This window comes from Talpa occidentalis, unplaced genomic scaffold (genome assembly GCF_014898055.3).
Source record: "Talpa occidentalis isolate TD23 unplaced genomic scaffold, MPIMG_talOcc4v2.1 talOcc4.8, whole genome shotgun sequence".
In the NCBI taxonomy this organism is placed as follows: Eukaryota; Metazoa; Chordata; class Mammalia; order Eulipotyphla; family Talpidae; genus Talpa; species Talpa occidentalis.
In genome coordinates, this window is record NW_023605194.1 from 97,055,528 (window position 1) to 97,078,231 (window position 22,704).

A 22,704-nucleotide genomic window follows, 5' to 3' on the forward strand; every position below is an offset into this window, starting at 1 on the left:
GTTTGTGTATATTTAACAGCCCTCATTGGTGTATACCTTTTTAGGAACACTGTGGCAATCTCTGTGAAGGTGGGACTCATCCCAACTTAATCTCAAACCTTGTAAACTGTTGCAAAGAACAAAAGGCAGGTAAGAAATTCCTACTCACTTTGAAGCCCAACAAGGATATCATTTTCTTGTTATTGAAAAATCCTATGTAGTAAATGGTATTTTCAGTAATCTTTAATGACTTGATACCTCTGAAATTATAGGGAAGTGAAGAACAGTTGGGAGGGACAGAATATCTGAAGTTTCAGAATTACTCTATCCATTTCATTCATCCCTTTTTGCTTAATGGCAGACCTGGTAACGGAAATTAATAATGCAGTTCTCAAAACTTTTAAGATACTAATGCACACAGTTAAGTTTCAAATCTCTTACCACTTTTAGTTAAATGGTGCTTACTATTTTGTTTTGTTTTTTTTTTCCTCTGCACACTGTGTTTTATAGTCTACAATAGCCAAATCAATGCTTTAAGATTCTAGGATATGCTTTTCAGGAATAAGTACAACTTAATTTTTAAATATATTCCTATTTATTATCTGTAGACAGTCAAGAAAGTTATAAAGTACCGGCCTTTCTAAATATGAGGAAGAGGAAGAGAGTTACTTTTGGAGAGGACCTAAGCCCTGAAGTGTTTGATGAGTCTTTGCCAGCAAACACTCCGTTGCGCAAAGGCGGAACACCTGTTTGTAAAAAGGACCTGAGTGGCCTCAGTCCCCTGCTACTTGATCAGTCTCCAGTTCCTGAACAGTTACCGCAGCCAAACTTTGATGACAAAGGGGAGAATCTTGTAAGGGTGAAAACAGGTTTTTTTTCCATAAGATCATTTTCTTGAGCAACAATTATCCTTTGAAATCATAAAATGGGCTAAATGGTGTACCATGGTATAAGTTAATAATTTTTTTTATTATCAGTTTCCTGTTAAATATAATATGGTACTTAAACATAGCATATTTTGTGAAACTTAAAAGCCATTGTAAAATGTGCCATTGTTTTAGGTATCACTTAGATTTTAAAAATGTGTAAGTTAACTTGACACACCATAAATGGTATGATCCGCTTATATTTCAGAGATACTACAATGAACAATCTAAGATTGTGCCAAGAGCAAGTCTTAGCCTTGATATATGAATCTTTAAGGAAGATATAATGCTAATTCTATATATAGCTTATAAACAGACTGAGAACAAGGGAATACTTCCCAGTTCATTAATGTCAGCACAAACCTTAGACTATAATCAAGCAGACGTTATAAGAAAACTCCAGGCCACTATCCTCACAAACACAGTAATATATAAAAAGATAACACATCATATGTCTCTGAGATTAAACCCAAAAGACTTAAAGTTGGTTTAAAATTTTGAATGCAATCCATAATTCACTTTATTAACAGACTAAGAAAAACTATATGGGTATCTCAGTCGATGCAGAAAAAGCTTTTGACAATTTTTATCTAGGAAAATCCCACAACTACCATTACGCTGGCAGTCAGGAAAGAGATAGTTGACATCTCCTTTGATATTGTCATTTTACTCTGACATTCCTGTGAATGATACTGTAATACTAGGTTGTGTTTTTAGTGGAATTTCTTATTTACTTTATAAGAGCCTTAGGTCATGGGGTTTTAATAAATCGAAAGGTAACATCTTAGTGACTATTGAGGCTACTAGTTTTATTTTATTTTTGGTGGATTATATTAATAAACATGGTTTCATTAAAGATGATTGTTACATAATATAAAGAATAAAAGAATATTATTATAGCTCATTTATTTTGCTTTGACATTTTTCCTTAGTCTTTTATTGATCTGTCACTTTTTATGCTTATAACAACTCTTCCTACACAGATAAATCCTTATTTTTGGGGGGTACATTACTGATGGGCCCATTGAATTTAAAGATGTGAAATTTCAACTTTATTTTTTCCCTTTGTTTAGGAAAACATAGAACCTCTCCAGGTATCATTTGCAGTTCTGAGTCCACTTAGTAAGTCTTCAATCTCTGAGACTCTTTCAGGTAATAATATTTTTCAAACTTGCAGATGTCATTTTCAGTAAATTTTCCTAAACTTTGTAAGATTAAAGTATTTTTATGCTTAGTGTCCTTTATGCTGTTTCATTATTCAAATGTAGCTTGGAATAAATGGGTATCTGTGAAAACACAAACATTTAGTGTGATACAGTTTAATGTGTTATTTTAGCAAAGTAATATATTGTGCAGTCTCCATCAAAAATCACGAAAGTTCTGCATGTTTAGTAAACTTAAAATTTACAAAATTGTTTTGGATATCAAAATTTATTACTCTTACTAAATATTTATGTTTAAATATGATACGGTGCTAGAAGCAAAGGTTGGCACCCAAAAGAGTGTCCAATGTGTGCAAAAGGTGATAGATTTTATAACTTTTTGTTAGTAACACTAATTTTACATACATCTTGTTCAACAGGCACTGATAACTTTAGTTCTTCAAATAACCAGGAGAAAATATCCCCTTGTAAAGTTGGTACAGTAACACGGACCTCTAAGAGAAGAAGTGTAAGTGTTTACATTTCACATAATATATTGTTTTTAAATCTTGCAATAGATTTTTTCTTTTCATGTCCAAATGGTTATAGATAAATCTGAGTTTGATCAATGTCATTAAGAGCTAATACCTTCTCCTACCTGGATTATAATGCAGAGTAATAATGTTTCTCTCATTTGATTTTAATTCTGTTAGAGGAAAAATCCAACAAAACAACGTGCTTTGTTGCTGCACCTCCCCCTGCAGTGACCTTTAGGGCTAACCATCCACGCAGGGGGAGAACAGCATAACACCCTGAAGCAGAGGAAGTACAGCAGAAGTTCCCTGAAAAGGCAGAAGCTTATCAAAAGATAACAACCACCAGGAACCACTACAAGAATGCTAAAAATCTTATCCCCTCTTTCTAGAACTACAAACTTTAATCCCTTATTTGTCTTTCTAAACTTCCTTCTTTCTTCTATAAAAGTCATTGCTTGTTATGTAGATCACCTCCCTGATGGTGATAGACTGAGCCCATGAGCAAGCTGATTTCATTGATATTCATTGTCCCTGTGCCTTTGGAAAACATGTATATTGGTCACAAACTCAAAGAAAATTACACTCAGATTTTCACTCTTGAAGTGTGTCTGTTTGTCATTTCTTTCACCAACGCCCTGACCACCCTGCACGCTTCTCTCAACCCTGAGGTGGCCTCATCATCTACTGCTGTGCTGGTCCCCGACACTTTGTAGTTTATGTTAATACAGAGGGCAATCTGTATGAAAAGTTTGTTTTGGATCTATGTAATTTTATGAATTTTGTTGAGGTGCAAAGGGGAGACAAATGGCATATAGTTACCAGAGCCAGAAAATGGGATAAATACAACATTTTAAAAAGCTATACTTTATTTCACCTGTTTTCAATATGAGATTAACTCCTACTGAATCTGTATCTTTTGCTATTGTATTAAATTAAGATAAAATTGCATTTTCATGTGTAACATCACAGGGCATAAGCATTTTGTTAAGGTTTTTTAGATAATATTGTTGGATAATAAATTCAGAAGTCAAACTTAAAAATTTTAATAATTCATGATTTTCCCCCCCATAATCCAATAGAAATAAGGTGTAAATTGTAGTTGCTCAACAAATATTTGATGAATGAATAAATGAAATAATTTTTTTTAATAATAATAAATTTTATTTTTATATTCCCCATACAATTGCAGCCCCCCCATTCTGACGCCAATCCCTCCCCTCCCACCCCGCCCCCTAAAAGTGTCTCTGGTTCGTAGTTTTTTGTTGATTTTGATTTTCACTTTCTTATAGTTATTCGTTTTCCTGGTCCCTTATTTAAGTTTTCTAGATTCCTGCTATGAGTGAGACCATCCGGTATTTTTCTTTTTCTTTTTGGCTTATTTCGCTGAGCATGATCCCTTCCAGTGCCATCCATGTTGCTGCAAATTGCATGTGTTTATCTTTTTTGAATGCTGAGTAATATTCCATGGTATATATGTACCACATCTTCTTGATCCAGTCATCTATTTTTGGGCATTTGGGTTGTTTCCAAAGCTTAGCTATTGTAAACAGTGCTGCTATAAACATAGGGGTGCAGGTGTTCTTTGGAATTGATGTTTCTGTGTCCTTTGGGTAAATACCTAGGAGTGGAATTGCTGGATCCTATGGAAGCTCTATGTTTAGTAGGTCCAGAAATCTCCACACAGCTCTCCACAGTGGTTGGACCAGTTTGCACTCCCACCAACAGTGCAGAAGAGTTCCTTTTTCTCCACACCCTCGCCAACATTTGTTGTTGCTAGTTTTTTTAATATGTGCCATTCTCACTGGTGTAAGATGGTATCTCATGGTAGTTTTGATTTGCATTTCCCTGATGACAAGTGATGTTGAACATTTTTTCATATGCCTGTTGGCCATTTGCATTTCCTCTTCAGAGAAGTTTCTTTTTAGCTCTTCTGCCCATTTTTTGACTGGATTCTTTTCTTTGTTGTTGTTAAGTCTCATCAGCTCTTTGCAGATTTTTGTGATCAGTCCTTTATCATTAGTGTTGGGTGCAAAAATGTTCTCCCAGTTGGTGGGGTTTCTCTTTGTTTTTGTTATTGTCTCTTTTGCTGTGCAGAAGCTCTTTAATTTGATGTAGTCCCAGCTGTTTCTCTTCGCCTTCACTATCACTGCTTTGGGTGATGTGTCTGTAAAGATGTCTTTGATGTGCAAATCACGTAGTGTTTCGCCTGTATTTCCTTCTATATATTTTATGGTTTCAGGTCTTATGTCTAGTTCTTTAATCCATTTTGAGTTGATTTTTGTGTATGGTGTGAGGTAGTGGTCAAGCTTCATTCTTTTGCATATAGCGACCCAGTTTTCCCAGCACCATTTATTGAACAAACTTTCTTTGCTCCAATGCATAGTCTTTGCTCCTTTGTCAAAGATTAGTTGACCATAAATCTGTGGGTTTATTTCTGGATTTTCTATTCGATTCCATTGGTCTGTAAGTCTGTTCTTGTACCAGTACCATGCAGTTTTGATGATGATGGCTTTGTAGTAGAGTTTGAAGTCTGGGAGTGTGATGCCTCCATTCCCTTCTTTTTTCTTCAGGAGAGCTTTGGCTATTGGGGTTTTTTGTGATTCCATATGAAATGAAATAATTTTTAAATTAGTTTTTCTTCTTAAAATAATTTGGTAGAGTGTATATGCTTCTTTGATAGACCAGAAATTAGTACTGTTTCCCCAACATGAGGTTAAGTTGCTTAAAATATTGTTAGTGAATTTGTAAATGAAAAGGAAGTGGGATATAGAATAGTAGGAGCAGCACGAGAAGGGAAATAAGTGTGGAAATATACTTTAAAATACACTGAAATGTAGTTTCTTGTGTCTTATGGTATCCCTGCTTTTAATTTTCTTCATAGAAGTTGATCGATTTTACAGAAGAGACTGTTTGCAACTTACTTAATACAGACACTCAGCCTTGTAAAGAAAAGAAAACTAGAAGGAGGAAATCTCAAGAAAACAAGCGCAACAATAGAGCACCTCCTAAAAGGAATCAGGTAATGTGTGTCTAGAGGTAAAACAGAGTACAAGTGCTGTGTTTTGAATGGGGAAACATGGAAACGAAATTTTTTCTTAATTTTGGATCAAACATTTTAAAATCATCTTAGGAGGTATGGAAAGCACTGTGAGAGAGGATGTGCTGGGTTGTCAGGACTGCTTTGGGCATCTTTGTGTTCCCTGCATCTGGTCGTGTACAGAATGTCCTCAAACACTGTTGCTTTTATTCCATGGCTTTTCATTGTAATCCTGATGAGAAAGACTGGTGTTGGGCAATGTCGAACAAGATGTTATTCACTGACCTGGTTTGTTATTTGTGGATGCTCTTAAAGTGAGGTTTTCCAAAAACCTAAGTGAGGACTTACATCATCAGCACTCAAATGTTAAAATTGTTTCATGTTTTTTAATGTTATTTGATCTAACCTCTCCACTCTACTTGGCAACTCCTGTAAGTTCTTAAATAGGGATGAGTGTACCATCTGCCTCTTGTTTGACTTTGCTGCTGCCAATGGCTGAATCACTTCCCCATATTTAAGGAAGAATTTGAAAACTAAATCTCAGTCTTCCTCAATACTCCAGAGCCTGTGCCAGCTCAGGTGGCTTCCCATTCCTTTGTGTTTAGCTGACCTGGCACCTTAACTTGGTTTTCGTCTTCTTTCGCTTTAATGATCTAGACCTGCCTCTGCCCTAGAAGCCTGTTGGTACCTCAGACCTTCCCACTTTGAATGATACACCTGAGCTGTCCCCATATGAGCCCAGCCTCTTTCCCGTCACTTCCTTCCTTGCCTGCACTAATCATAATCATCTGCCCCGTTTACTCTCAGGGTTTCAGATATCCCTTAATTTCCTGTTTCCCGGTTCATCTTAAACTGCATGCGCAATTTTCCACAAATCGTGTCAATAATCTTACTTCTTTATACCTTTCCATCTGGATAAATCTAACCATATACCCCTCTCCCATCTAACTTTGCCCTTGGAGAGAGTCACTCGGTTGTGACTATGAATCCATTGTTTCATATATTCTCTGAAGTCAGGTCTCATTCTCTGCCACTTTGCCACTAAAATTCAGTGCGTCCTTCTTGGACTGCATCTCAGCAGTTTTTGACATCATCAGAACACTCCTTTACTGTCTCTGCCTTAGGTTTGTTTCCTTCCACCTGTTAAACCTTCGTGTTTCCTGGAGTTCTGCTCTTTGCCTTCTAAATTGTTTATTTTCTGGGTGATTTCCTAGGCAGTGTGCTAATGGCTCCCAGATCTTCCTTATCTGTAAAACATATATTCAGCTGTTTACTGGACAGCTCTTAAACCATACTGCATGACCTCAAAAATCAACATTTTCCAATATTAACTCATCCATTTCATCCCAGTACATTCCCACCAAAAAACAGTCATTAAGCTTTCTTCCTGCTCCATAATAGAAAAACTGTTGCCCCTCTTAGTTGAAAAAATGCCACATATAGCCCCAGTTAAGCCAAGCCAGAAGAACCTAAAAAGCCCCATTTTGAGGTTAGTCCTTTTTTTTTTTTTTTTTTTTTTTAAATATTTATTTATTTATTTATACAAGCACTGGGTACAGTCAGAAGCGCGGGAGGGTGAGAGAATTCACCAGAGCCAGAGCGGGGAGCAGAGCAGGCAGAAGGACAGAGGTACACTGCTGAGGGGAGCAGCGGGCGGCAGGAGAGGTCTGCGCACCTTGTGGGACCCTCCTCCGGTGGCCGGGGAGCAGCCGGGGATTGAACTGGCACTGCAGAGGCTGCGGGCAGCTTTGCAACCCAGCGCTCAACCGCTGTGCCACCGGGGAGGCCCGTTAGTCCCTTTTTTTTAAGTTACTCACTTGTTTGAAAGATTCCTTGCTGAAAAAATACCTATGTGTTCAAAAATACTGCCCACAACTTATATTGGTATATTAGAAATTGATTTTTTTCCATCTATACTCCTAAAGAAAAATACCTTAAAAAAAAATAGTGCGGGCCTCCCCAGTGGTGCAGTGGTTGAGCACTGGGTTGCGAAGCTGCCCACAGCCTCTGCAGCGCCGGTTCTATCCCCGGCCACTGGGCGAGGGTCCCACATGGCGTGCAGACCTCTCCTGCCGCCCGCTGCTCCCCTCAGCAGTGTATTTCGTCAGTCTGCCTGTTCTGTTATCCGCTCTGGCTCTGGTGAATTCTTTCACCCTCCCGTGCTTCTGACTGTACCCAGTGCTTGTATAAATAATAAATAAATCTTTAAAAAAAAAAAAAGTAGTGCACCTATTTCTTCACATAAAATCAGTAGCCAGAAAGTTTCAGAAGAGTTGAGGATTAAGCTTTGTATCAACCCCTGGCAGGACCCCACTAAATTAAAATCATTAATTTGATTTAATAAAATGTATAGACTGAGTGAGAATGACAATGAAAGAAGAGGTGTTAAGCAGCAGAGGACAGCCTTCAATGAATTTGTGGACGACAAAGCAGATGGGAGCATGTTGACAGATAAAAGAGGTGGAAAGATTTGCAGCCCAGAATGTTGTTAGGAGGGAACTGGAGAGGCGCTGGGAGCCGCCTGCTCATGGAATCCCAAGAGATCCTGGGCCCAGTTTGTTAGGTACAATGGATGGGGAGAGTGAGAAGTGGTGAAAAACAGAGATTAATTGAAGTCCCATTTGTGAAACAATTAAACAATTTGTACCAGTTGGCACCCCATCCCCTTCTACTCAGAAGCTCAGAGCAAATGTTGTCACCTAGGTTAAAGCCCTCATTCTGGTATTTGGAAAGTCCCCCAGTCTTGACAGGCAGCTCCTACCCTCATGCAAAAGCTGCCCTCGACACTCCCCATTCTACGCTGCCCTGTGCCACACAGTTCCTAGGAGAATTTCCATGCATGAAAAAGACTAAGGGAAAGCAGAGGAAATCCACACCGATTTATCCAATCTTTTCTTCCTGATAATCAGACAATTGAGTAGAACCAGTACAAGTAAGAATCAGTACGAGTAAGTTGAAAAACCAACCCCAGATTGAAAAGTTTTTTGGGGAACAGAAAGAAGCAAGCTTTATTTTAAAAAGTAAGTGTTCTGCTGTACTCAGATTTAGGAAAATATTATCTGCGAGAACTAGAAAGGGGATAATAAAAAGCAAAGCTGGGCTTAACTAAATTTGAATTGGGAAATGTATGAACTTCCCCTCCCCATTTAAAACTTTCTAACTCGGGCATATGGCTTAGAGGCAGCAAGCATCCCTGGTACCTGGATTGTCATCTCTGAATACCATTTCCATCTTGAAGGGGTCAGGGTTCCTCAGAGAAATGGCTGCTCTCAGATTTACAACAACAGGTAAAGAAAATGTACCAATGTGTGTAAGGAAGGAGGGTTCAGGGGCCATGTTGACAATAAAACCATCTTGGAGGAGCTTCCAAGGACCAATTTAGGGCAGCGTGACCATCAGAAATAATGATGGCAGGGGCCTCCCTGGTGGCGCAAGGGGTTAAGCACCACACTATGAAGCAATCTGAAGCCTCTGCAACATGAGTTTGATCCCCCGCCAGCCAGAGAGCAGCCCACATGGCGCAGCAGACCTCTCTGGTCTCCCCCGCTGCTCCCCTCAGCAGTGTATTTCAGTCAGTCTGCCTGTTCTGTTCCCTACTCTGTCTCTGGTGAATCCTCTCACTTCCCGCATCTCTGACCTGTACCCCAGCTCTTGTATGCATAAATAAATAAATCTTTTTTAAAAAAGAGAAAGAAATAATGATGGCAGTGGAGTGAAACACAGCATCAGATATGAAGGAAATATGATAATTGAAACAATCACAAGTCTTAAAATCTTTGAAGCTGTCTAGGACCCCAGCTTACCTTTCTAAAAGCTGGAAAATAAAGTTTGAGCTCTAGTTCAGGTTAACAAATAGCTGGAGGGATGTAGGAGAATTTCAACTATTCTGTTTGTGAAAGCTGTGAAATGTTAAGTAGCAACTGTAGGTAAAGAGAGACCTGTCAGTCAAGGGGACCGTGCAAGACCCTTCAAGTGTCCTGCTTTGGGCAGTTGTAAAGGACATTTATGGGCCAGTGGGCGAAATTTGAACTCAGGAAATATTATGGAAAATCGCTGTCTTTGTTTTCTGTGTTTAAACTTTTGATTTGAGATCATGTTTTGAGATGAAGTCTGTAAAAATTATAGAGTAGTCCCTCGCATCCTTTACATGGGGTCTGTCAGTGGTATCATCTGCAAAACTCTCCCACAGTGTCACATAGAGCAGTATTGTGCTGTGTTCATGGTGCGGGTATTTCCCATCTGTGAGGCTCTCTCTTGCCTTTTTATAGCTGCGTTCACCTCCGGCGCCTGCCCCCACTTAGCTCTGCCAAGCACTAAACTGGTCTCCATTTACTTAGTTTTGCCATTTCAAAAATGGTGTGTAAATGGCCCCACACAGTATAACCCTTTGGAACTGACTTTTTTCTTTTCTTTTTTTAAAGATTTATTTATTTATACATACATACATACATACATACATACATATAAGCACTGGGTACAGTCAGAAGTGTGGGAGGGTGAGAGGATTCACCAGAGCCAGAGCGGGGAGCAGAGCAGGCAGAAGGACCGAAGTACACTGCTGAGGGGAGCAGCGGGCGGCAGGAGAGGTCTGCGCGCCATGTGGGACCCTCGCAGCGGCCGGGGATCGAACTGGTGCTGCAGAGGCTGCAGGCAGCTTCACAGCCCAGGGCTCAACCACTGTGCCACCGGGGAGGCCCTGGAACTCGCTTTTTTCACCTGGCATTATTCTCTGGAGATGTGCCCAGGTTGTTGTATGTCGGTAGTTATTTCTTATTATTGATGAATAGTATTTATAGCTATTATAAAAGGGAGAAGATCACTTTTTTTTTTTTTTTTAAGATTTATTTATTTATTTATTTATTTGTTTATTTATTTATTTATACAAGCACTGGGTACAGTCAGAAGTGCGGGAGGGTGAGAGAATTCACCAGAGCCAAAGCGGGGAACAGAACAGGCAGGTGACGAAGTACACTGCTGAGGGGAGCAGCGGGCGGCAGGAGAGGTCTGCGCACCATGTGGGACCCTCACCCCGTGGCCAGGAATTGAACCAGGGCTGCAGAGGCTGCGGGCAGCTTCACAACCCAGTGCTCAACTGCTGCGCCACCGGGGAGGCCCAGAAGATCACCATTTTGCAGTGTATTCAGTAGATGTATATTAAGTCATCATATTGTGGTATATTCCTGTTGGCTAATGACTGTGAAAAGAACATAATTTTACTCATGTTTTGAAAAGTTTTTCTAAGGTTAAATGTACTTTCTTTTTTCTTTCATTCTTTCATTCTTTTGTTCATTTGTTGATGTTTTTGAGTAGTCGCTTTGTGTCAGGCAATGCTATAAGCACTGGGGACCCAAAGATTTCCAAAACCCTATAAAATGGAATTTCTTTTTCCTTACCTAGCAATCAGAAACTGTCCTAGGAGCTACAGTCTCTGAAGACATTGACTTTGTCAGTACGATAACTGACCATGTATTGCCTGTACCCATAGCAATGCTAAGGGCATAATTTGATATTAATAGTATTTCCCGCCCTCCTCCGCCCCCCAATGCCAGTTCAGAAAGTAGTAGGAAGAAATTTAAATTTAAAAGGCATGTAAAAGAGCTCTTTAACACATAGCTCTTGTTCTGGGTCAAGCCCTCTTTTCACCACTTCATATATATCTACTTCCTGAATAATAAGCACTTTTCTGTGGTTCTCTAGTGAGTCCCATTTCACAGACAGGAAGAAGAAAGAGAGTGATCTTAGAGATAACTGCCTAAGATTATGAAAGCAGTTAGGTGGCAGAAGCCAGGGTCTGGCAGACCTGAAGGTGTCTGACAGCTGAGCCCAAACTTCTCTTCTGCCCTCATCTGTAGAACCCAAGTTAAGATTTTTCTCTTGGTTTCTATTTCCTTTGACCAAGTTATCCTTTCTCCCAACTTCATCAGAAGTTCCATGAGTGGAATATTTGATGGACACTATTTAAGCTGCCATTTTCCTTATGTATATAGAGATTATTTGTACTGAGGACTTCTCAGAAAATTTAGTGCAAAGTGTATATTTAAATCACCCAGAGGAACATTTATCTTGCACAGTTCTAAAGTTATTTCTCCTGGAAATATTTTGTTTAGTTTGACAGGCTATCTATAGATCTCAAGGAACATAGAGTTCTGTGTCATAGCTATACTCCTAAATGTGTCTACTTTCTGCACCCTTAGTTTCACTCAGATATTCTATTCTGTCACCCAAATGATCTTTCTGAAATGGAAATGTTGTCATGCCATTAGTCACCAAATGTTGTCATGCCATTAGTCACCATGCGGCGAGTCCTATGTGCTTTCAGGCTCATCCTTGTAGCTCACGAGGGCCCTGCTGCTCTGTTAGCTCCTGTCACTTCCGTGGGAATACACCTGCGTGCATGTTACTTGTAGCTTTCCCCTGTGCTGCCCCACTCACACCTCTTCGAGTGCCATTCTCTTCGCTTTGGGAAACCCTCAGCTCCACGCCCACAATTGGCTGAACTAATTCTCACTGATCTAAGATTTGACGTAGACATTACCTTTTCTGCGGAGTCTGTCGTGAGCACCTCCTGTCAGACACGCAGCCAGGTGTTCGGTCCATAGCTTTGTCGTGCTGTGTTTGTTTTATTATCATTAGCTCATAGGCTATGAACTTCCGAAAGACCACATGTTCTTTGTTTTTGTAGCCTATTCTTAGCAAGTTCTTACATACACATAGCAGTTTCTCAACAAGTGTTAGAATGGATTCCATTTTCTGGAAGCATTGATTATTAAAAACATGTTCCTTTTATTGACCTGAAGTCTGATGCTCTGTTTGATCACATTGGATAGATTTCTTTCTTTCTTTTTCTTTTTCTTTTCTTTTTGCTCATGAGTCTTGCTGTAATCTCAAGTACAGTTTTTGAGTTTTTCTATAGTTTCCATATGAAATTTTTTACGTATAGACATTAGCTCTCAGTTGCTGATGTGGTGATCAGAATTAATATTGCATTCCAGAATTTATTAAAGCAATTTGAGGTTTAAACACTATTGACAAATCTTTGTCACTGATCTTCAACTTTTGCATATTAAAATCCATCTTTTGCCTATTTGCTTTAATCATCTGTTGTTTGAATCAGCTCGGCTATGTTATCATTATTGAGTTTCATGTACACATCTATTGTTTTTTTCACCCAGATCTATGAAGGGAAAAATCTCTCGGAGCTTCTAGTAGAGAACTCATTCTAGCTTAATCCTGAGTCATCCTAACAATATCCTGGTTAGAAGTACCTTTTCCTTTCTAATACATTTTTATTAAAAATTTCTTATTAAAATTTTATAATATAAACTTTATGACTTTACATCTGTATACAGTGCTTTATCAACAATATCTCCTGTCTTAAGTGTGTCCTGCTCTATGGCACCTAATCTATTTTTCACTTATCCAGAACTTATTTCAGTAAATACTTTGTGGAAACACAGAAAGTTACCCCTCTATTTGAGAGTTCTGCTTCAAACTTTATTTGACTTTATGTAAGCTACCTAGCTTCCTTCCCCTTACTCAGATTCCTGCAGTATTCAATGGAGTAAGTTGGCCTTAAGTTTTTTTAAAAAATTAAAGGGTCAAAGTTATACTTGATGCTGTACTTTTCCCAATTACAGTGTTTTATTACATTTTCACAGGCTTTAAAAAGTTCCAGAAAGAAGAAAGGAAAAGGAAAGAAAACTGTTCAGAAGTCTTTATATGGAGAAAGAGATATTGCTTCTAAGAAACCTCTCCTGAGTCCTATTCCTGAGCTCCCCGAGTTCTCTGAGATGACACCTTCAGCTCCCAGTACCCGAAGGATGGGTTCAGGTAGCCTGTCCTTCTGTCCTTCACATTTATCCTTTCATCCTCTATTGCTATTTCACTTCCCTTTTCCCCATTTTCCCCATTTACTATGTAAAGAGAATATAGCGTTAAAAAAAAAAAGGCAGCTTTTCCTCATTACCATGAGAATGTTGAGATAAGGAAGCAGTGGTAATTGTCATGTACTCACTAGACATTTTTCAAAACTAGATGGAAGCTTTGGATACTCTTCCCAGAAAAACTCAAGAGACAAGATTTTGCATATAATTTTAAAGAAATAATTTCCTTTCATTCTGTTTCTTTTTGCTTCTTAAAAGCATTTTATTAAAATAAATTCACTGGAATTCTATTAAAAGTGAACTGGGGGATGGCTCGGGAATAGGTATATATTCTGCGAATTAAGGACAAAGGTGAGAAAAAATAAATTTGTCCCGCATTTCAGTCAAGATGGCACTACTAAGCATCTTCTGGAAATGACATTTATTTATTTATTTATTTATTTTTTAAATAGAGGCATGTTTGTTTATTTATTTATTTATTTGTTTGTTTGTTTGTTTTTGTTTATACATGCACTGGGTACAGTCAGAAGCGCGGGAGGGTGAGAGAATTCACCAGAGCCAGAGCGGGGAGCAGAGCAGGCAGAAGGACCGAAGTATACTGCTGAGGGGAGCAGCGGGCGGCAGGAGAGGTCTGCGCGCCATGTGGGACCCTCCTCCGGTGGCTGGGGAGCAGCCGGGGATAGAACCGGCGCCGCAGAGGCTGCGGGCAGCTTCGCAACCCAGCGCTCAACCGCTGCGCCACCGGGGAGGCCCTGGAAATGACATTTATAAAGTGAATTTAATTACTCTGAAAGTTTTGTTTAAAAACATTAAATTAATTGATATCCTGATTAGAATACACCTGGTTCATAATGCCTGGATTTTACATTGACTAAATCTTGCTGAAAGTAATGAGTACGTGCCCTTTTGATGTGTTCATTTTGAGTCATTTTACAAGGCTGCCTTTGTCAATCAAATATATAAAGCCTCCGTTCCATTTGTAATGTACTATATAGGATTTACAATATATCCAAGGATGAATATGATAGATGCCACTATGGACCATTGTCTTCTACCAGCTTTTGAGAAAAGCACAAAAGCTTAAACACACAAACAGTGTCCGTTCATACACATGCCCCTCCAGCCTCCAGGCACCAGTGGGGCAGCGCTCTCCTTTCCCAGCCTCTTCCTGTGGCATGCCTTGGGACCAGGGTCAGCCACCCCACCTCTTTTAAATCTGGCCTAATGCCGCTTATCCTGTAAGTTTTAGCTGTGCTGGCTGCCCTTTCAGGAAAACTCTTGGTTTGCATTACATCTTTCCCTCCTGCTTTATCATGACCTGTCCACCTTGCCCTGTAAATTGCATTCCCTGAGACTGGAAACTGAGTCAGATTTCATTCTGTCCTTAGTCCTCACAGAAGTTTTTCCAAAGATGACTTAGTACGTATTTTCTATCTTGCATCTAATTAGAGAATTTCTTTTAAAAATACTTGACGCGTTCATCTATAACTCAGAGTGTCTGCTGCGGGGTAAAGCAGATCAGGTCCTCCCTCCTTCCCCTGCCTTTCTTCTCTAGTATGTTAACTTCATGAAAAATACATAAATATTTATTTTTAAAGTTGTATAAAGAGTCCAATGGACATTAATTGGTTGACACTAAGTGGACCCTACTTTTTCTCTAGCTTTATTTGACATGATTTAAAGTGCCCAAGTTATGGCTATACCTTTTTCAAATTGGAACATAAAGTTTTAGCTTTGGGGCTTGTGTTTTGTATTTTCCTGTTTTGATTTGAAAACACTTTTATATCCATTTAATTTGCTGTTAAAACCATTATTTTCTGATAACAAGATAGAGGTGTTTCATCTCCTAGGTCTGAGATTTAGGACTCCTAAAGCCTGAATGCTCTTCTGCTGCTTTAGGCACTAATCTCAAAAACCTCGATGGTGGTTTTCCACCTCTCACATGTCAAAAGCATGGCATATCTTCCTGGAAGATGAATTTTAGTCAGATTGAGGAAGCAGGAGATTTTAGAAATTTGAAACAAATGTGGAGTAGAGACTTGAGAGCCCGTTACAATTTATATTGATTCAACACAGGGCAAAAGACCCGGTGTCTTCAGAGCCCTTCCAGCCAATTCCTCAGTTCTCCCAGAAGCCCAGGTTTTCTTTGGAACACCGACAGAGAAGTTTCAGAAGCACAAGGTTGTCCATTTTCAGTAATTCATTTTTGGGGAAGTGGGAAAGTGGCTCCCTCACGCTCGCCGACCTTGTAGTGTGGAAAGTACATTAGAACAGAGGAAGCAATTTAAGATACAGTTCTCATTTTCATGGTCTGTGGTTATGTGCTTTTATTAATTCATGCATTAAATACATTATTTTCTTAACCTGTGGGTTGGGAAGAACCGAAAGGAAGAGGAAGATGAGAGATGGGTTGAGTACAGTGGTCACATTTGTAGGTCTTGATGTTTGAAAAACACAGAATAGAGTAGGGCAGTTATTGATGTATTAAAGTTTATTTCCATTGTTAGTTTTAACTACATTTAAATTTATTTATGCCCATAGATTATTTCAGCTTAAATGGTGAACTTGAAGAAGTGCAAGTTCTTAAAAGAAAGAATCTTTTGCCTCAGAACCCAAGAGGCGTGCAGTTGATCCAAGGCTTTAATCAGCAGGATGTGTCTGAATTCTGCAGCTCCTACGTGCACGACTGCTTGCCTCTTGTTAGTGATACTCTTGGTCAAGATGCAAATATAAATACTATAAAAGTTAATGAAGATAAAAATATTCCAAAAGCAGAAATTGAGTTGGAAAGTGAAAATGAACTTCAACCTGGGACAGAGAATGGAAACAGTCAGATGTCTTGTGCTGTGATGGACCAATACATCATGTCAGATTATTCAAAACCTGGTTTTATTCAGCAGTCCCAGGAATTTGTTGCTGGTGAGCAAAATACTGGAAATCTTTTCCAAATTTTTAAAATTTCAGAAGATAAAAATATAAAATGTGAAAAACAGGATGTCTTACTAGCTTCGGAAGGAGAACTGTACACCCAGCATTTAATGCCTGACTCACAAAAAGAATTTGATTGTCCAGAAGGTATCTGCATTGATAGTATAAAAGAAAGCCACAATGGAAGTGAGGGTTCCGAAAGAAACAACCCCAAAAGTAGCAGCAGTGTGAATTGTAGAGAAAGGAAGCAAAGACGACGTTCTGCGTGTTACTCCCATGGTCAGAATTTATATTTGGAGAAAAATGAAAATCACCACGCTGGTGTGAATGACTCTGTCGAAATTGGTTTAGAAAATGCTGAATTGTATAAAGATTTATCTGACTCCATAGAGCAAACCTTTCAGAGAACAAACAGGGGCACAAAAGTCAGACGGAGCACCAGGCTGCAAAAAGATTTGGAAAATGAAGGGCTTGTGTGGATTTCCCTTCCATCTCCTTCTGCTTCCTGCACGTCCCAGAAAACCAAAAGGAGAACCATATGTACATTTGACAGCAGAGGGTTTGAAAATCTGTCCTCCAGGAAAGAAACTCTGCCCTCTAGACAGAAACCAGGTATGCTGCCCTCTGACTCGGGAAAAGAAAACAGTGAGGACTTTACTGCCATTTTGTCTGATTTACCAGGCAAGAGGAGGAAGAGCTTTTGTACATCTACACTTTCAAATACTAAAAATACTACTCAGTCAAAATCCTACAAAAGAAGAACCTCTTTCAGCCAAAAAGGAGAAAATTCTAAATGAAATTCAGAGATGTAAAGCAAAAACTGACATTTGCTGCCGGACACTTGACAGGAGAGAAGGTAACCATCCATTGGGAGAATCTCAGTCTAGTTCCCGTCCTGTGTTCAACTTCAGTGCTTTACAAATTTCAAATAAAGTCATATGAGTTGAACCTACTTTTAACTAGTTATAAGTGAATTTCTTCATTCACAAAATATTCTGCTAAATATGTCTTTCCTCCCCAAAATGGCAAATGCTTTATTAGTATTTTGCAAAAAAGATGGTTTGGGGATCCAGCGCCCTATCTCTTACTTTTTATTTCACATTAGTACCTATTTACCACTGAAGGTAGTGACTCCAGGGTAAAAAGCATCTTTTACAATTGACTCATTTTATCTGGATGAGAATTTTCTTTAAAATTACAAATTGATAGAATTATGGTAACTTTGCGAAATTGAATGTAATATAAGGTCGAAAACGAAAAGGAAATGTAGGGCAAGATGGGAGTTTTATTTTAAAACACTACAAAAAAATTTGCTTAAAAGTTGAACAGGAAAGATGGAAATTACAAAACTAGCTTTCCCTTTAGGTTAAAATTCAGAAAACTTATCATGTTGCTTTATCTTGATTGAAATCTTACACATGAAATTTTAGAAAATTCTTTCAGTGGCAAGAATATTGTAAATCTTTATAAATAACTAATGTAAGAGTCTCTTTTTCCTTCAAACGAGGTCCTTACATGCGTTGGTGGGTGAAAACTGGAGGATTGGTCTTTGATGAAAACATAGCAGTTTAGTTGAAGACTCAGCTCCCTGATTACTCATGTTTGTCACAGGTAACTTAGGATTCAGTTCTCCATTAAAAAAGCTAAAATCCATCAACTCGTAAGGGTCCTAGAAAATTAATTTACTAACTTGAACCATGGTGCTGGGTTGCTGATTTCTTTGTTAAAGTCGCATTTTCCAGTACTTTTCCTGTACCAGTATTGTCACATGTCTCTGACTTTTAGTAAAGCAGCAGCAATGTAGCCTGTCCTATTGTGGTGACAGAGGTTTGAATCTAATCTAAATTGCTGTATAGCTGGAATGTATGAATGCTCATAAATCATTGTATCATTAAACAATTGTCTTTGAAATCCTTTAAATCATTAAACTCTCCATCTTGCCATGATAGCAGAAACATGTTAACAAATAGAGCTCTCTATAAATAACACAACAGGGAAGAAAACTCCTGCTGAGAGGCCCATTTCCTCTCCTTAGATAGAGACTATTTGTTACCTTCTTGGCACCAATAGGTCTGGAACTCCTGCTGCTAAAGACTAATGTATTTTACATTAACACTCAAAGTGATCCCCAATTTCTCCTGCTAAAGGGTGGATTGTTTAAAAATTCTTTTTATCTTTACACGTAAATTATTTATTGATGTTTGCCCCTCTCACTTTTAGAGTTTGGTGTAGTTGGCATATCCATACCACTGAAAACAAACTGAGAACTGATAACAGAATTAACTTTTTGTGAAGCTTTTTGGTTTTGATAATTAAAAAAACATTCAGAATTGTAAGATGCTAGAAGGTTTGCTTTAAAAAAAGTGTTCTCTAATAGAAAGGCTGAATCTATTGATTGTTTTCTCCCCCTTTTTACTGTATATTTCATATGGTTTTGATTGTATTGTGTATTTTGAAAACTTCACATCTTGTTTTATTCTTTGAAAAGTGCTAATGAGGATGAGGAAAACATTTTGATCTGTGACTTTTGACTTGATTTTTAAAGTGTAAAATTGTTGTTTTCTAGTATCTACAGTTAAAAATATAAATGCAATTTAAAATATAAATGTAAGTTCTGTTGGTCTCAGAATGTTTCACTTCAAACATTTCATATAAATGTTTTGTTGTTTGTAAATAACAAAGAGGCAGCTTTTCTGAAAGGCTCAGGTCTGACAAATCAAAACAGCTTAGGCACATTTTTCTCCTAGTCTCACTTGCATCATATTTGCAAAAAGTTAATGATTCCATGCTTTATGATGCCTGTTTAAGCTGTTTGTTTTATTAATGGTTAGATCAGAATAATGTCTTTCTGCCCAATTTTTTTCTAGACTTCATTGTAACCCCTGCCTGACATTTTGTCCAGAATGTCTTCTTGTACTTGTCCTGCTCCTGTAGATTCTTGTTTGCTCCAGAAGATGGCAGCAAGACATCTGACGTTCTCTGCCTGTGTGGTTACCTTAAAGCAGGGCAGCTAGCTCTTAATTGTCGCTGTGGCAGCTTCCCTGTCACCTTGTTTTGACTCATTTTTATTACAAAAGTAATATGTTTACCGAAAAAAATAGAGAACCATGCAAAATTAAAAACTTACTTCCCCCACCCCATGCATGCATCCTATAGCCACACCTTCCTCTCCCCAGCTTCCTATTCTGGATACCACTAACTGGTGTCCACCCTCCAGACCTCAGCTGAGTAAACCTAAATAAAGGTTCTGAATTTTCTAGTGGAATTGTTATAGAGCAACCCCGATATCAACCGGGTTCCTGGCTGTGGGTCCTCACCCGTGCGCTTTAAAGGGACTTTTGAATACTCTACTATAGACACACACAAAAGGGTTAATAAAAGGTTTATTTACAAGAGAAAAGGAAATAAGGAAAATGTACAACTCAGGGAGAAAATAGGGAAATAAAGTCTTTAATGCGTCCTACCCGATCCGAGGACCTGGAAACCCAAAGTCACTCTCAGAGCTGGCCGGACGCTGCGAGCTGGTTGAGAGCCAAAATGGGGGATCCCCAAAGCCCACATGTCTGCCTTTTGTATCCACCTGGCTGCTTAACCCCACCCTCAGGTCCCAGCCACCTTCCCTTTGGTGGTGATGGGATTTGGAGTTCCCAGTGTCTTTGGCTTTGACCTGGGGTGGGGGTGGAGTCCACAAAGCCTATATGGAATTTGCTTTGGGACATCCTTTTCCCCCTAACAGAATCATTACATGCACCTTCTACAACTTGATTTTTGAATTCAACAAAATGCTATGGGCATTCTTAGGGACAGCCGTGTTGCTACTGCAGAGCCCCTGCAAAGAATTCGATACTTTGAAAATCTCTAATTTAGCCATCTCCTTACTAATGGATGCAATTTTTGCCTCTAATTTTTTTTTTTTTTTTGTTATTGAAAATTGTGTCACATTGTACTTATGAGACCGATTCTTTTAAATTAAATGGTTCTGAAGTTCTTGTCTGTAGAGCTTACCTGGCCAAGTCCCTTTTTAAAGATTTTGGCATCCTTGTCCTTTGTCCTATTCTTCTGCCACTTACTGTCATTTCGCTTCTATTTTCTTTCACTGCCCTCATTGGCACTTAAGCTGTAGAATTGAGGGTGAGGTTTAGAACTAGCATAAGAAGGAGGAAATTATTAATACCTGATTTATGCTTTAGATTGAAAGAGCTGTTTGTTTTTTTAAGTCAGGTTGATTGAGGTATAATTAAAGTATGATATTTAGTCACCCTTTTATATCTTTACTTTTTGCAAATCCATATGACCCTGCAGCTACTGCCAGAGTCAAATAACAACATTTCCATGACCCCCAAAGAAGTTTTCTCCTATACCTCTTTACAGTCAGTCCCCTGGCCCTAGAAATCACTCATTTGATTTCTGTTCTCATAGCTGTGCCTTTTTTGGAATGTTTTATAAATGAGGTCACAAAGTATATGTCTTTGTGTCTGCCTTTAATTTAGCACAATGCTTTTAAGATCCATCCATGTTACCTGGTGTAACTAGTTGACTCCGGTTTATTGCTAGGTAGCATGCCACTTTATGGGTGTACCAGTGTTTATCCATTCATTCTCCAACTGATGGATATTTGTATTTCTATTTTTTGACTATTACAAATAAAGCTGCTATAAACACTGACATATGGATTCTTTTTTACAGACACATGTTTTCATTTATCTTGATAAATTCTTAGGTGTGGGATTCCTGGGATGTGTGGTTGGATATATTTAATGTTTTAAGAAACTGCCAAGCTTTTCCATAGCTTCCATGGCTGCTCCATTTTGTGTTCCCACCTGCAATGCTGTTTCAGTTGCTCCATGTCTTCAATTTCCCTAATGACTGATCTTTTTTTGACTATTAAATCTTTCCCTGTGCTTATTTGCTATCCTTTTCATTTCTTCTTATTTGCTATCCTTTTCATTTCATTGAAGTGTCTTCAGTCGTCTACCAGTGTTTTCCTTTGTTGTTGTCTCACTGAGTTTTGTGTTTATTTGGGACAATTGGATATGTCTTACATGTATTTTCTCCCATCTGGCTTACTTTATTTTCTTAACAATGTCTTTTGAAGAGAAGATTATAATTTTGTTATGATCACATTACCAGGTTTTTGAAATGGTTGATGTTTTTGTGTTCTAAAGAAATCTTTGTCTGATTCAAGGACACAATGATTTTCTACTGTTTTCTTATAGAAGTTTTAGTTTTACCTGCCATTTAGGTCTTGGGTCCACTTGGAGTTAATTTTTATATATTTAAGATAAGGGTGTTTTAAAATGGAAATCATTACTGTTGAAAGTTTATGCATTCTTCATTGAATTACAGTGGCACCTGTGTTGAAATCAGTTGATCTTCTGTATGTTTAGGTCTATTACTGAGCTTTGTTCCATTGCTCTTTATGTCTGTTCTTAAACCAACATCATACTTCTTGATTAAAAATTTTTTTTTCTTTGCTGTGAATCTTTATTATAGTTTATGCTTAAAGTTCTTGAGGGAGAGGAAGCTGAAAGAAACGAAATGAAGTTTGTCAAAAATTAATGAAACCTTGGTTCATTCTTTCATAAACAGATTTTTCTTTTTAAAATTTTTCTTTATTTTATTTTTTTATAGAAGAGCTGATGTGTAGACCAGAGATGCTGAGGGTGAGAAGATTTACCAGAGACCACTGAAATACACTGCTGAGGGGAGCAGCAGGCGAGACAGGAGAGGTCTGCTGCACCATGTGGGTCAGCTCCCTGGCAGGGCATCGAACTCTCAGGCCCTGGTGGTGACTGCACTGAGACTTATCCCCTAGGACACCAGGGAGGCTCCATAAACAGATTTTTCAGTAGTTTGGTTTAATATAAAAATATTCACTGTCTTTACTCAGAAAGTAGCCTTAGCATTTGAGAATTACAGATTTCTCAGTCCCCATCCAAAAGTAGAACACGAAACTTTGTGTAATCTGAAATGGTGTAAAGTGAGTAAGCAATCACCATTTACTTTTAAGGAAAAATTGTTGATTGTTCTCAGACCCAAAAAATCTATCAAAACAAAGCACATAAAACTTACCGTAACACGAAAACATAGAAAAAGCAGTGATGGTCTAACATGCTGCCTGCATAAAGTAGTTCCCAGGGAAGGAGCTGGGTGTTGCCATTTTATTGCTGGGGTGTGTGCTGCCTATAGAATGACTGCTGGAAAACGATGCTATTTTAGCCTTTTGTTATAAAAGCAAAAATCCTCTTCGAATTCTTTTGGTAATGGAAAAAC

At 38.5% G+C, this 22,704-nt stretch overlaps 1 protein-coding gene across 2 annotated transcripts in view; it reads left to right on the top strand.

Moving 5' to 3' along the window:
* CDCA2 (cell division cycle associated 2) overlaps positions 1–21,947 on the top strand; it is a 41,231-nt gene extending 19,284 nt beyond the window's left edge. For both annotated transcript variants that reach the window (XM_054690637.1, XM_037495841.2), the window contains 7 exons: positions 45–129; positions 588–832; positions 1,979–2,057; positions 2,488–2,576; positions 5,465–5,602; positions 13,279–13,450; positions 16,045–21,947. In XM_054690637.1, coding sequence (XP_054546612.1) covers positions 45–129; positions 588–832; positions 1,979–2,057; positions 2,488–2,576; positions 5,465–5,602; positions 13,279–13,450; positions 16,045–17,228 — 1,992 coding nt within the window. In that variant the 3' untranslated portion in view covers positions 17,229–21,947. The remainder of the gene's footprint in view (positions 1–44; positions 130–587; positions 833–1,978; positions 2,058–2,487; positions 2,577–5,464; positions 5,603–13,278; positions 13,451–16,044) is intronic.
* The last annotated feature ends 757 nt before the right edge of the window (positions 21,948–22,704 follow it).